This window comes from Manacus vitellinus, unplaced genomic scaffold (assembly GCF_001715985.3).
Source record: "Manacus vitellinus isolate BGI_N305 unplaced genomic scaffold, ASM171598v3 scaffold_5_pilon, whole genome shotgun sequence".
NCBI classification, from domain to species: domain Eukaryota; kingdom Metazoa; phylum Chordata; class Aves; order Passeriformes; family Pipridae; genus Manacus; species Manacus vitellinus.
The window spans coordinates 22,002,333-22,016,397 of NW_021940682.1; the positions used below are offsets into that span (position 1 = coordinate 22,002,333).

General features: G+C 42.6%; 2 protein-coding genes across 3 annotated transcripts in view; one reads left to right on the forward strand and one right to left on the reverse strand.

The window, feature by feature from the left end:
- The window catches only part of VEZT (vezatin, adherens junctions transmembrane protein), a 55,282-nt gene extending 50,178 nt beyond the window's left edge, over positions 1-5,104 (reverse strand). For both annotated transcript variants that reach the window (XM_029963433.1, XM_018080500.2), the window contains exon 1: positions 4,993-5,104. The gene's annotated coding sequence lies outside the window, so the exon portion shown is untranslated. The remainder of the gene's footprint in view (positions 1-4,992) is intronic.
- Positions 5,105-5,288: 184 nt separating this feature from the next.
- The window catches only part of FGD6 (FYVE, RhoGEF and PH domain containing 6), a 72,171-nt gene continuing 63,394 nt past the window's right edge, over positions 5,289-14,065 (forward strand). The window contains exon 1 of the mRNA XM_018080810.2: positions 5,289-5,440. Coding sequence (XP_017936299.2) covers positions 5,428-5,440 — 13 coding nt within the window. The 5' untranslated portion in view covers positions 5,289-5,427. The remainder of the gene's footprint in view (positions 5,441-14,065) is intronic.

The window sequence follows — 14,065 nt, forward strand, 5'->3', positions numbered from 1 at the left end:
CGACATGGTCCTGGACAACAGGCTTTAGATGATCCTGCTTGAGCAGGGGGGTCGGACCAGATGACCTCCAGAGATCCCTCCCAACCTCAAACATTCTGTGATTCTGTGAGCATAGCTTGAATATCTATCCAAGTTTAAAAAACAAGCTTGCACAAGCTCATTAAAATATAGGACAAATTAGCTGAAAGCAGAAATTGGGAGCTGAAAATGCAGTGTTTGGATCACCTTCATCCCAGTGTTTTGAAAGAACGGGCACAGGAGATGACAGATTCAGCAGAAAGGATTTTTAATCAATCTATAAACTCAAAAGCAGAAAAAAGCAAACACAGTGTCTATATTTACAAGGAGAAAAAGCAATCAAGAATATGTCAGGTCCATGATTCTGATCAAAAGCCAGCAGGCTACTGAGAATAATTATTCTTTCCTGCAAAATTCAAACACAAAGGAGAAAACAAATGACCGTCAAAGAAGATATCATGTGGGTTCACCAGAAGTAGATTGTGCCAAACTCACTTGTCATCCTTCTTTGACAAGACACATGATTTTTAAAGATAAGGGGAATGCAGGAAGTTTAGATGGACATTTTATACTGTGTCATATGGGTATGGACTTTTGATACTGTGCCGTATCAGTTAAGATGAAAAGGGTGGGAAAGGAACCAAGTATGTTGACGGCAGAGATTACAGTGGTCTGTGCTGAACGAAAAGCTATAAGATCAGAAGGTTACTAACAGAGTTCCTAAAGAATGAGTCTCTGGTCAAAGCTTTTGAATTTTTAAAAGCTTTCATACTTGGTATAATTAAATTTATACCAAAAAGCAACCTACTGACATTTGCCAATAACACCAAGTAAGACCATATATGCAGAAAAGGATTGAGACATCGTACAAAAAGAAATGGATGACCTTAAGTGGGTACTGATAATAGCATGTAATTTAGCAACAGACAACAGCAAGACCTTACACAGAGGAACCAATAAAAACAAACTCTCCAATAATGTGGAGCTGTTGATAAAATCAAGGACACACGAGTGGTTAACCTATCTTATCGTAACTGAGTCAAACAGTATGAAGACTCGAAAATGTTTTTTGTAGGCAAGAAACAAAGTCTTCTCAGAAGCAAAGAGCAAAAATAGTAGTATAAGAGGCCAGCAAGAATCCTGAATACCATGCTGCAAGTTCAGGTAAAGAAAGATGAACTGAATAGGTGTGTAAAACACCAAAAAACCCCAAACAAACAAAAAAAAAAAAAAACCAAACGAAAAAGGAAGAACAGAGAAATCTGTTTTGTGACAGGAAGCTAAAATATATTGTTTTATATATATTTATATATATATATATATATATGTTTTGTTGCCTAACAAAATCCTCAGCCAGAACAAGCCTGCTTTCTATAAATACACAAGGAGAGGTAAATTCTTTCCCTGTACACAGCACTGGTGAGGCTGCATTTCAAATCCTGTGTTCTGTTTTGGGCCCTTCACTACAAGAAAGACACTGAGGTGCTGGAGCAAGTCCAGAGAAGGGACATGGAGCTGTGGAAGGGTCTGTAGCACAAGTCTGATGAAGAGCAGCTGAGGAAGATGGGGTTGTTTACCTGGACAAAAGGAGGTTCAGGGGAGACCTTATCACTCTCTACAATTACCTGAAAAGAGGTTGTAGCCAGGTGAGGGTTGGTCTCTTTTCCCAGGCAGCCAGTGACAGGTTAGTAGGAAATGGCCTCATGCTGCACCAGGGGAGGTTCATGTTGGATATCTGGAAGGACTTCTTTAGGGAAAGGGTTGTTAAGCATTGGAACGAGCTGCCCAGGGAGGTGGTGGAGTCACCATCCCTGGAGGTGTTCAAGAAAAGATTAGATGTGGCACTTAGTGACAAGGTGGTGATCAATCAAAACCTGGACTTGATGATCTCAGAGGTCTTTTCCAATCTAAATGATTCTCTGATTTTGTAAATTCTAGAGCAATATAAGAACTATATAAAATAATGGAAATTATTAGCAGGAGCACAAGTAGGTATGAAGTGGCCATGAATAAATTTTCAGTCAGAAATCAGAAGGCAGTTAGATATGATCAAAGCAACCACGTTCTGACACAGTCCCCCCCACTGGCACAACAATGGAGAAATTTAGCTAGTTTGAACAAGAAGTTTCTTTAGTTTATACATCAAAAAAAAAAAAGAAAAAGAAAACAAGGAGGAGATTTCATTGTCCAAAAAAAAACAATAAAAAAACCTAACACAATTCCAGTCTCATATAAATACACAAAACACTGCAATTTTCCAGAGGACTCCAAAGTACACTGTAACTGCAGCATTCTGGTCTTCTAGCCCAGTCTGTAAAAAAACTCATCTCAAGCAACTTAACATCAAATTTCCTATCTCATTATCTCCCTTAATAAATTAAGACAGACACTAATAAAGTACACCATGAATTGTTCCTCCACTGTTTAGTACAATTTGCTCTACAGTGCCACAATTTTTAATTTGACATGCTGCTGGCAAACAAGCCTGGGCCAAGTATATCAGGGGCACCTCTGTGTTTCTTGGGTTTCTGTTCCTCCCCCCAGTATTTGTAGCATTTAATTAAAAGAGCAACTGGTTGTAACAAACGCAAGAACTGAAGTGCTGGGACTCTGCAGTCAGTGAATGAAAATCACTGGTTGCTGCTGGAGTTAATTTATAAACTGGATAGAGAATGGCAGCACTTAGTGGATAAAGTAAATGCCCATCATTCATTATTGTTCAATCACAATGATCTGCACCGGCGCTTGAACTGGATGGAAAACACTACTCTCCTGGGGCAGCAACGCTGTGTTTGTGCTTCCCTTCCTTTAGAGTTAAATTAATGTAAAAGATACTTTGGTAGTAAGAAAAATGATCGGTCCTTGGAAGCTCATAAAGATCTATCAACAGGCCATCATCTGTTTGATGCTGCAAAATCTGTAATGCAGACAGCTGCTGTTGATGTATTCAGGGCCAGCTGGATAGCGCTGTGACCTGAAAAACGTGCAGAAAATAACACTGGGCATAACCATGAGGTGAAACAGGTGAAGCATATTCCATTTGCTTTGCTTCTCTCTCCTACCCATTCTGTTGGGTATGAAAAGCATGAAGGACCATTTCTTTCCTGATCACGCATTTGTTAGCACACCACTCCTCCTTACAACATTGATTGAGATCTGAACTCATGGGGGCTCCAAATGCACAGGGAAAACAGCCGTTCACAGCAAATGAGGCCTAAATGCTGGAGGCCTCTTTGCAACAGTGACTCCTGAAAAACAACATGGGAAAAGACCTGCTAAGCTGCAGAGAAAGTGTAGCTGCTTACCAGAAACCATAAATAATTAAGAGGGAGAGTTCGGGGCCCAAGAAAAAGATTTTTAAAAGTAATTAAAAAAATAAATCCATTGCAGCAATAACTTTTCGGTTCCTTGCCAACTTCCATCTCTAGCTCACCTGCGCAAAGTATGTTCATAATTCTCTGTGGAGCCTTCATTTTAGAGTAGCATGAACCCTGCTGAGCAGTTCTGAAGATAATTTTTGTGTGTTCCATGGTGCCCATTATTGTCGGCCGGTAGCTCACCCAGTTCTGCACTCCAAGCAATCAACCAACCCAAACAACACGCATTTGTCCTACCCTTGCTTATCTGATGCTGTACCATAATGTAGGACAGGTCTGTTATTGTCACTCAGTACACCTATAAAGCATGCATTTACATACGCACACACACACTTGACACAGTAAATGAATAAATACTAGCGACAGAAATCTGTTCCCAAAACACACAGACAATAGTGAAGGGCATATGCAGGGGGATCTTTTACTCTCGACAGCAGAACTTTTTCAAACAAAATGGTAATTGCTGCAGGAACTGAAGAACTGTGTAAATGTAAAACAAGTATTACTGTTACTGAAGAAGGAAATTAGGAGCACAGGCATTACCTGTGAAATAAATTCTCACCATGGATTTATTGTATTAAAGGAAGTGATTTAACATAGCAGCAATATAAACAACAGATCTTATTGTTAGGATTTAAGATTGGTTGTGGCTGAACACAAAACTTTGTGGTACAGACCAAAGACATGTAGTGCTTACACACCTGAGAAAAAGTAATTCCTTATATAAGGAGTGTTTTGCATCCTGACCAAAGGAGAAGCCCTAATACTACTATAATAATTATTCATTTTAAAGGTAGCATTTCTTTATAACCACTTTCTCTATACACCTGCAAAATCACCTGTCCCCTCCATGAAGATAGTTACATTTACCTGCTGCAAACGGACTCGACTTTGTTACCAAACGGCAACAGCGGATATATTCAGCCACGGTTTCAAATAAGGCCAAGACGACATTGCACACCCATCATCTAACAAGACGCGATATAACTGTATACGTTTTATGCAAATCCCTTAATAGCACAAACATTAGAGAGACAAGACAGTTCCAGTGTCCACTGCACAATTGTGTGCTGAAAGGCACCTTTTATGTGAGTGACACCGATTTAGAAGCAGAATTTTTTTCCTATTCGCTACCTCTGCCCTGACCCCACAGCTCAGCTCGGCCGGCCGGGAGGCCCTCCTGGGTCCGAGCGGTGCCCACGGGCGGCTCTGAGGGACCCCGCGCAGACACGGCCCTCCCGACAGGTCTTCCCGCGGCCGCCCGACGGCGGGGCCGGGCAGCGCGGCACGGCCGCACAAAGGACCGCCCGGCCCCGCAAGCTAAGCCGTCGCGCCCTCGCCTAGCGGCGGGCGCGGCGCCGCGCCCCGGGCTGCTCCGGGGCCGGGGCACGCCGAGCACCGCCCCGACCCGCCGCTTCCCGCCGGTCCCGCCCGCCGCCGCCCGCTCGCGGCAGGCGCTGCCCTGGGCCGGGCCCGCGCCCGCCTCAGGCCCGCGGCCACTCCGACCCGCCCGGCGCACGCCGCCCCCGCGGGCCGCGGCGCAACGAGGGGCGGAGAGACCCGGGCCCAGGCCCGCGCCGGGTCGCCCCGCGCCCACCTCAAACACCACTTCTTCGTCGAACTCCGGGTGTCATCCTTGCCCGCCATTGCCACCCCCTCCCGCGGGCACGCTGGGAAACGAGTCCGCCGCTCCGTTCAGCCGCCCCGCCCTGCCGAGAGCTGCCTGGCGCAGAGGGAACTACAGCTCCCAGAGGCACGGCGGGAGCCGCCTGCGGCGGTGCTTGATTTGGTGGGCGGGCGGGGCGCGGCCCGGCAGGGGCCGCCGCTGGGGCGGTGGTGGCGGCGCTGCTGGCGCTGGGCTGAGCCGGAGCCGCGGGGCGGGATGATGCAGCGGGCACAGCGAAGGGGAGCTGCTCCTGCTGCGGCTCCGGCTGGGTGGCGGCGCGGGGAACAATGGGCTCCTTTCTCGGCCCTCAGAGGGGCCGTAGCGTAAGGGACGAAAGGGAGCGCGGCGCGGCGCCTGGGGAGCACCATGAGCTCCGCTGGTGAGTGTCCGGGGAAACTCCGGAGAGCGGTGGTTCCCGCCCGGCCGGCGGCGGGTCCGTGTCTCCCTGCCCGCGGAAGCGTCGCGTCGCTCGCCCCGCGGCAGCGGGAACGGGACGGGATGGGGGGATGAAAGGGTTGCGCCACGGGACAGGAGCCGGAGGCCGCCGGCGTTCCCTGTCCCGGCAGCGCCGGGCGTCTGCGCCCCCGGCTCGCTCTGGGGGAGGCGGGTGAGAGAGCGAAGGAGAGCTGGGGGGCGAACCCTCCACCCGGCTCCGGCGGGGGGGAAGCCCTTCCCGGCCGGGGGACAGCCCTTCCCGGGGATCAGCCCGCAGCCCTCGGCACGTCCTGCCGCGGCGGCCGGGGCTGTGCGGGGCTGAGCCGGGCGCTCCGCTCTCCGCCCCGCGTGTGCGGAGCGGGCACCCCGCGTGGCGGCTTGGGCTGGCGGCGGGGGAGCCTGGTGGGGGCCGGGTGTTCCGGCAGGAGAGCCAGCACCGGGGCTAGGACTGTCGCTCCGTCTGACTCCGCGGAGCTGCAAAAGTTTGTCAGCTGCAGCTTTGCTTCGGGGATGTACCTGCCTTGGCCGGGCTCTTGCGAGCTGGAGCCCCACGGGGGTACGGGAATGCGTTCGCTTCTGGCCTTTCCAGCTGCTGGTTGGAACTGACCTGATTCAGTGCTTTCCTTACCTTTCCTCCCCCGTTTCTTGACCGCTGCCAATTTAATGACTAAAAGAGCTTCGAGGCAAATTCTTGGTTTAAAACAAGAGCTCCCCGTGTTTAAGGGAATTTTATTTGCCTGCACGGTAGTGTGCTGTTAGTACTTCTATTCATCTATATGTTAGATTAATAGATTCCTTTCTTATCTGCTTGAAGACGAGAATAAGAGTAGTTTCTGCATGGAAAATATGTGGTGTAAATTATGATGTACTGGGTGGAAACACAACTAATTGCAGGGTAAACCTGAAGAAAAAAAAAAACTAAAGAAAACGCAATAAACAGACATCAGGCAGACACATCAACCTGGTTCTCAATGTTTACCTCTCAAGTATGTCAAATTGTTATTGTCTCCAACGTTAATTAAGTTATCTGGGCTCTCGTAATTATTCAGAATTTACTGGAAAATGAAAAGCGATTTAATGCATCTTTCCGCTTCACTTAGGATATATTCCCATTTTTAATATATAGGACAGATTTTGTTTAGATTTCAAAAAGCATGTAATAAAGCAGGATATCTCTACTTAACTGCTGCACTGTAGGTTCCCGTTGTTTGGTAATGCCGCTGGTAGTGCAGCTCACCCTTGGTCTTTTAAGAGTTAAACAGCTGTGCAAATAAAAGATAAGTGTTAGGGGGTGCTCAAGAGCTTAGAGCTGGGCTGTTAAAATTTGATACGGTAATAAGTTTCAGAAAGTCGGGCAGATTTTCAAGCACCAAACTGATCTCAGGACTTCTAGAGTTTAGCTAGCGTGACCGAGTTTCTCTGTTTTGGTGTATGTTGTGGTGGTGTTTGTGGAGAACGTGAGGAGAAAGGGGTTTTGTTGAGCAAAGTCTCTTAGAAAGCAAAAGAGAAAGGGATGCTGAGGAATATCAGTAAGAAGAAAGTGGAACAATATCATGAAAAGTGTGAATTTTAGCTAGGAATTTGAAGGGGAAGGCATAAAGAGAATCCTAGTGGGTGGGAAGAAGAGGAATATTGAAGGGGGATGAAGGGCCGAGTATTGAAGGTGGGGTGGAGAGTATTTTGTGCGTGTGATGGATTATGTGAAGATGAAAAAACAAATGGGGAACAGGTGAAACGAGATCTGAGATTCACGATCCTGCTGATAGTATCGTGACAGCTTTTGACATTTCAGTAAAGAAGCTCATAGGTATGAGCAGGGTGTGAAAAGGCTGAGGACTGACAGAAGATTGTTCTGAAGGTTTAGTTCCCCTCTCTTGGTATTGCTGCAGAACTTAGTGCCTGAAATATATAGACATGCTTTATAAAGCTATCGCTCACAAAAAATCTTACCAACTCCTGTATTTTAATTTCTGTCCTGTGATCTATAGGATCTATTTCCTATATTGAAATTATTTAATTGTGAATTCACTTGTTACTGTGGTTTGAGCTGCATAAACCAAACACTGCTTCTGTCCATGGACAGAAGTTGCAGAAGGCCTGAGATTGATAACGCAGCCTTAACCTCACTCCAGCTTACCTTTTGCCTTTCTAAATAATGCAGTGCACATTCAGTTTCTTGCTGTGTATCTTTTCTATTTCCTCTACAAATTTGTTTCAGATCTCACTCCAGAGCTGGATGTAATTCAGTGATAGGTGGAGGAATACTGCCACAGCTGTTGCTTACATGTTTTAAAATGTGTATATAAATCTGGACTTGTTGGAACTAAGGAAATATAGCTCTTATTTCAAATACTTTTACATAAAGATTATTTTATTGTAGTGATCAACCTGTATATTGGTTTCAGTCTTCATTTATAGCTATTCTTCTGTCATTGCTTTCTCGTGTCCTGCATATTCTGTATGTCAATGAATTCTACAATTGACATATTCTATATGTCGATATTCTACGATGTCAGTGAATGTACATTTACTCATTTTCTGCCTGAAACTATTATGCTGTCTTCAAGTATGTTCTTTGCCTTTAAAAGGAAAAAAACAAAAGCTCAGAGTTATGAGTTTGACATTTATTATTTCTTGCTGAAGAAACAGTCCTTATATGTGATCTGTACAGCTTATTTAATGTGGGCAGAATGTATAGCTTAGGCTTGAAATTGGATTTGACAACAACAATGAGAAAAATGTAGTGTATGTTAATGTCAGAAATGTAGTTCAAATGGAAAAAACATAGCAAGAACAGAATAAACAAAATCAACATGACTTTTCCAATCGAACTTCATTGCTTTCAAGGATTGAAAAAAATGAGGCCTCCAGGGTTTAATGTCCCTTTAACCCTCAAATATGTCAAGTCCTGTTAGAGTTACTCAACTCTGTCTCCACAGAGATCTGGAAAGGTTGTTTATTCATCTCTTGTCCTTACTCTAAAGTTATCCCTGACTTTCTTGTTCTATTTCAATAAGTCAGTGAACAATCTGAGATTTTGAAATTGATGTTTTCCTTTTGCAGTTTATTTAGGATGTTTTCTACAGCTGTAGTGGCTTAGAAACAGTAGTTTTCCCTTGTATTTTACAAACTACATGTGTTATCTTCCAGGATGTCATGACTCATTCCTTTTTTTTTGTTTTTTGAGCATTATGGCACCTGAGAAAATCAGACCCTCTCTATAATGAAAAAATAAATATACATTTGCAGGAAATAAATTAATGATCTCACAATGCTTTCTGAGGTGTTTACCTAATGAAACTTTCTTTCTATATCTGAAAGCAAAGTAATTAAACTGAAAAGCCTTGTAACAAGTCATTAACATTCAGGCTGCTGGAGAACAGGAGTTTTAAAATACTGTTTCTCTGTGCAGTGCATTAAATGCTATTGCAATAATGTCTCGGTGTACCCCAAACATATAGCAGTAATTACCTCTCCTCCTACGTGCTCTTTAGAAGCCAGATTGGCATTCTTGTCTGTGAGTTGTAGTGTTTTATGCCAGTAGTCTCAGGGTCAGTAAGTTGGTTGTTGGAGCAAGCTCTTCCTTCATGTAAGAAAAAAACCAACACATCGATTCCTTGGCGCGTTACCTTCTGGGCATTGTATTATTTTCATATGTAGCCTACAGATGTGATGTCCTATCTCTGAGAATACAGTATGGATATGTAAACAAGGTGCCATGAGAAAGCCAATACCTACATTTGCCTTAGGCCAGCTGCTGAGCAGTAACTGTTTCAAGCCCTTTTCCTAGCACCTGTGCAATAGATATGTGAAGTAGTACGTGAGATAGATGTCACGTTGTAGGTCAAAAGGAATAAAGTGCCTTATTTACTGTGTGGTAAGATAAGAGCATACATATGGCCACCTTCTATAAAGTAGCTGATTTCTTAAACTCACACCTTTCCTTACCCCAGAGTAACTTGTACCTGTACCTTAAGCTTAGGTTCAGCTGCTGTCAAAATCTGGTGTCATGCTGATTCGTTGTTTTACTGCTTTTCTACTGTTTCGTGATTCAGAAAGGATATTGCCTTGGGATGGGTTGCAGGATCATGCCTGGTGTACCTCTTGGGTGACTCAAGATAATCCCATAGGGCACCCTATGAATACCTGAATACCAGGAGAGGGGCCACTATTCCCCTGGAGCATTGCAAGGAAAGGAATATTAAGTTATGTTATCATGACAGTGTCCAGAACCACTTGTCCCTGTTTCTTGGACAGATGCAAGTGAACATGACTTGTTCTTGCTCTTTTATTATTCCCAAGTATAGATTTTGTTAACATAATCTCAAAAGTATGGGCATAAATATAACATGGGAAAAATATTCCTTTAGCAACAGTAGGGTTTATTTTAAAAGAGATAGTGCTATTTGATTTTTTTTGCCTCAGTTCAACTTCATATATCATCTTTACTCCCTATTCTGTGCTGAGCAGGCAAGATAAAAAGAGGTAAAAATTTGAGGTGAAGAATTTAAAGCTGTGCAATAATAATGCTTAAGATTGTACTGTCTTATTGGCTTTCCTGGTTGTTCACGATAGTGCATAAGAGAAGACACATGAACGTTTTTGTTTTTAAGTGAGGTCCTCAGCTGTCAAATCCTATAATCTGAAGAACAGAAAGGGACAATTTAAGGCCAAAGGATTGAGAGCAGAAGTTGCTTCAGGGTGTTTGCATCCTCCTCTAAAACAAATCAAAGGAAGAGCAGGAACACTTGCCAGTCAAGCAATATCAAGTGTCGGTTGCAGAGGAGCTCAGCAGGATGAGAATGGGTGTTGCTTTTTCCTCAGCATGCTGGAGGACATAATTCACCAGAGGAGCAAATGTCTATTTTCTGTACTGTGACCTGAAGTCAGAGTATATGCATTGACCTGCATAGGTGGTTCTAATGGCTATTTATTGTTAGAAAAATAATGCCCTTTTAAATCCACTTTTTTTAAGGGTGTTGGGTGTTGATATTTTTAAGCTCCTTTTTTTTTTCTTCAGCACTGAGTGTGGTGTTGGCTGTTCCTAGATGAGTAGCAGATTTCCTGTTGGTGATGAGAGCATTGCTAGTCGCTTTATTTATGGGTTTCTTCCTTTGCTTAGTCAAGCAAGTCAGAGGATATCTCTTCACAGTTTCTCTGGCTCCTAAACATTTAATCCGTTTACGAAAATTAAATTTTGTGTTTCTGCTCTTATATTTGGGTTTACTACTGGTATGCCTGGATGCAGGAATTCTCTCTGAGAAATGGGTGAGGATTGGAGGGGGGAGAGCTTAGTGATTCTCTACTTTCCTGAGAAGGACAAGCCAGAGAATCCAATGTCCAAGCGAAAGTTTCCTCTGAAACTTCTACACATATCAGAAAGTGAGTTTAGGTTGACTGTAAGTGCTTGTGGCTCCTCCCCAACCCTAGGTGAGATGTCCCTGTAGTTGATTACCCTTCAGGTTTCATAACGATTTTAGAACTTTGTTCCAAGTTTGAACTTGTCAAACTTCACTGGTCAGCTGTAGGAACTCATCAGGTCTTTTAGCCATCTGTTATCAAAAATCTTTCACATAAGTATATATTCTGTTACCATCTTACTTCTTAAATTCTTGGTTGAATTAAGCTGGATGAGCTTTCTTAGGATTTGAGGCATAATTTTTAGACCTTGGATACTTCTATAGTTATTTCTGAGATTGCCAGAAGGTGACATAGCATGTCACGAACAGTCTGGCATGTGCTATGTGCAGAAATATTTTTGGCTCCCTTCATCTTTTTATATTTATCAGAAGATTATTTACTGCTTAGCTGCAGACCTGCATGGAGCTCTCATAAAATAACTATCTACATTGATTTCCAAATTCCCTTCAATTTTTACTCTCTTAAGCATATCCAGCCATCTCTGTTCTTAAGTGAACCATTCCATAGGCACCAGGAAAAAGCCCACTGACCAAACAACTCACCACTCCATGCATTTGCTGTATGTTTCCATGATTATATTTATTGTTTTTCACCAAAGAGGCTCGCTTATACTTGCCATTTAACAGAAACTCATTCTCATATGACTTCTAGTCATTTCTTACACCTTTATATATAAAGAGTTGCCTCCTACTTAGTTTTCTTTCTATTCTGGATGAGAAATTGTCCCTTTTAAAGCACTGTGTTATGTAGAACTGTTTTTTTTTTATCCACACACGGCAAATTAAATTAGTTTATAATCAACTGAACTTTAATTCTTGATTTCTAATAGAAATCTGCTATACTTTAACCCTTGCCTAGCTGCTGTAATTTTTTTTCTAAGTAGTTCATCCTTTGTATTTTTCTGAAACTCAAAGATATTTTGTTGAGGAAAACTACTGGTATGCATTCCCTTCTTGGAGTCTTTTCTCTCACGTCACATTTATGTTTGAAAGGGCTCTTCATCACATTCCTTTCTGATTGAGTGGTTGACTGCAGATCTATATTGATACCGAGACTGTAATGTGCCTGTTAATACATTGAGCCATATCTACTCTAGATGAAATGTGCAATCACTTTAAAGCAGACAGTGGTGTCTTTATTATACCACACAATTTGCCGATCTCTTCTGTCTGTCCCAATGCTTTTTAACATTGAAGTAATTTAAGGAATTCTAGTAGGCTTCAGAAATCGTATTGAATTGTGCTTATTATCAGAAGTGAATTTTTCTTGCTCTGTTCATTATCCAGGTTTCCGCCACTGGCATATGAACAACGGGTTTGTTTTCTTCACATTCCTGTATATTTTCACATTTTAGTTTTAAGTCTTATATTCAGGTAGTGGTGTCATGTCATAACTTCTGAGTGTCCTCCATAATAAATACTAGTTGAGAGCCCTGCAGAGTGAGTTAGTTTGGTTGCTATGCAAAATGTTAGGCAGTCCCACTACTGAGTGACACTTACAAGATTTATGGACCTCAGTTTGCAGAGCGGGACAAATAATCCACAGGATATCACTTACCTAGCCAATGTTTAATCTCCTGAGTCTTCAATCTGTTCCTCTCACATCAGGAAGGATTCCAAATCAAGCTGTCTCTCTCCTGTGTTCAGGGAGCTTTAATAGCTTAATAAATATTACTGAATGTGGCCCAGGTCTACTGCTGTGTTCTGTTCTGTGACAAACTGGGCATCCTTTCCTTGTTTTTTACTGCCATCACTTCCTTCTCCAACTGAATAGGCAGTTGCCTTGTCTGAAAGTGAGTGTACAGTTCTCTTCTGCTGTTTGAGATCAGTGTTTACCTGTCCAAAGGGTTAATTTTTTTCCCCTTAGCAAATTGTTGACTCTTCTCTCTGTGGGAAACCTGTCTTTACATGGGAAGCAGAAGGTAGTATAGCCTCAGCAGTAGCTGGTAGTTGGGTCACTGTTGTCAGTGGCCATAAGGAGCTGTACCTTTGGAAAGAAATTCTGGGCTCCCTCTTGCAAAATCCCTCAAATGTTTTCTCTGCCATCAGGTTTACCTTTTTGCTAATATAATGGCATCAAGGACAGCTGTTCTGAGTGTAAGTGAAGTCAGTCTGGATACCATCTAATGATTAATGTTCTAGAAAAACATGGGTTTCCTGTTTCTATAGTAGAGACATTGTTTCTGGCTGCCTACTGGCTTACTGTTTGGGAAATACTTGCAACTGAAGGCATCTGCCTTGTTTTATTTTCTTTTTTTTAAATCATTTGGATTGCTTAAAACAAAACAAAAAACCTCACAAAACAAACTGCAACCAGAAAAGGACCCAGCCTGAAAACTTTGAAGCTTGATTTTCATATTTCTAGGCTAGAGATTAGGATACAGTTGCACATCTGTAATAATAATAATAATAATAATAGTGGTGATAAAACACAACCAAACACCAAACCCACAGTTGAAAGGGAGTAATAAATCAATGGCTTACCCTATCTCTTTGCATGTGAAACATTAACTAGTGTGTTTTCTTGAGGGTTTTATTTAACGTATGTATCACTTCCTGAAAGTATACCAAAATATTATTCAAAACAAAGGTAATAAGTACAGAGGTAATACATAAACAGCATGAGAAACTTGTTTACTTTGTAAATCAATTTGCATGTATAAAAAAATCACTGAAAGCACTTAGAAATCTGAAATTATTCCAGCATGTGGAAATGAATTGGTCATAAATAATCTCCTGCAATATTGAAATGTTTCAGACATACCTTAAAAAAAGGCAACCACAAAACAAACAAAAAATCTCCAAACCACTCAAAACAAACAACAGGATCAAACATCCACAATCTACAAGTTCCTCATTAGCTCCTTTTCCTGCTGTATGCTCTCCTCAGGGTTTGTCATCTTGTGCTCTCAAGTGGGTGGTAAGTCATAGCAGTGGTGACTGCTTCTAGGTCAGACAGTAACATGTTGGGAAGAGTAATTTCATAAATGGTATAGAAATAGCGTTTTACAATAGAAAAGTAGTGACTTGCTCCAAATTACTGCATTAACTTCACACCACAGACTCATTTCACTGAACTGTTGTTTTTGCAACTGGTAGAGTAATCCACCTCAATATTGTTTAAAGAGAAGAGGAAGGGAAAGAGGATT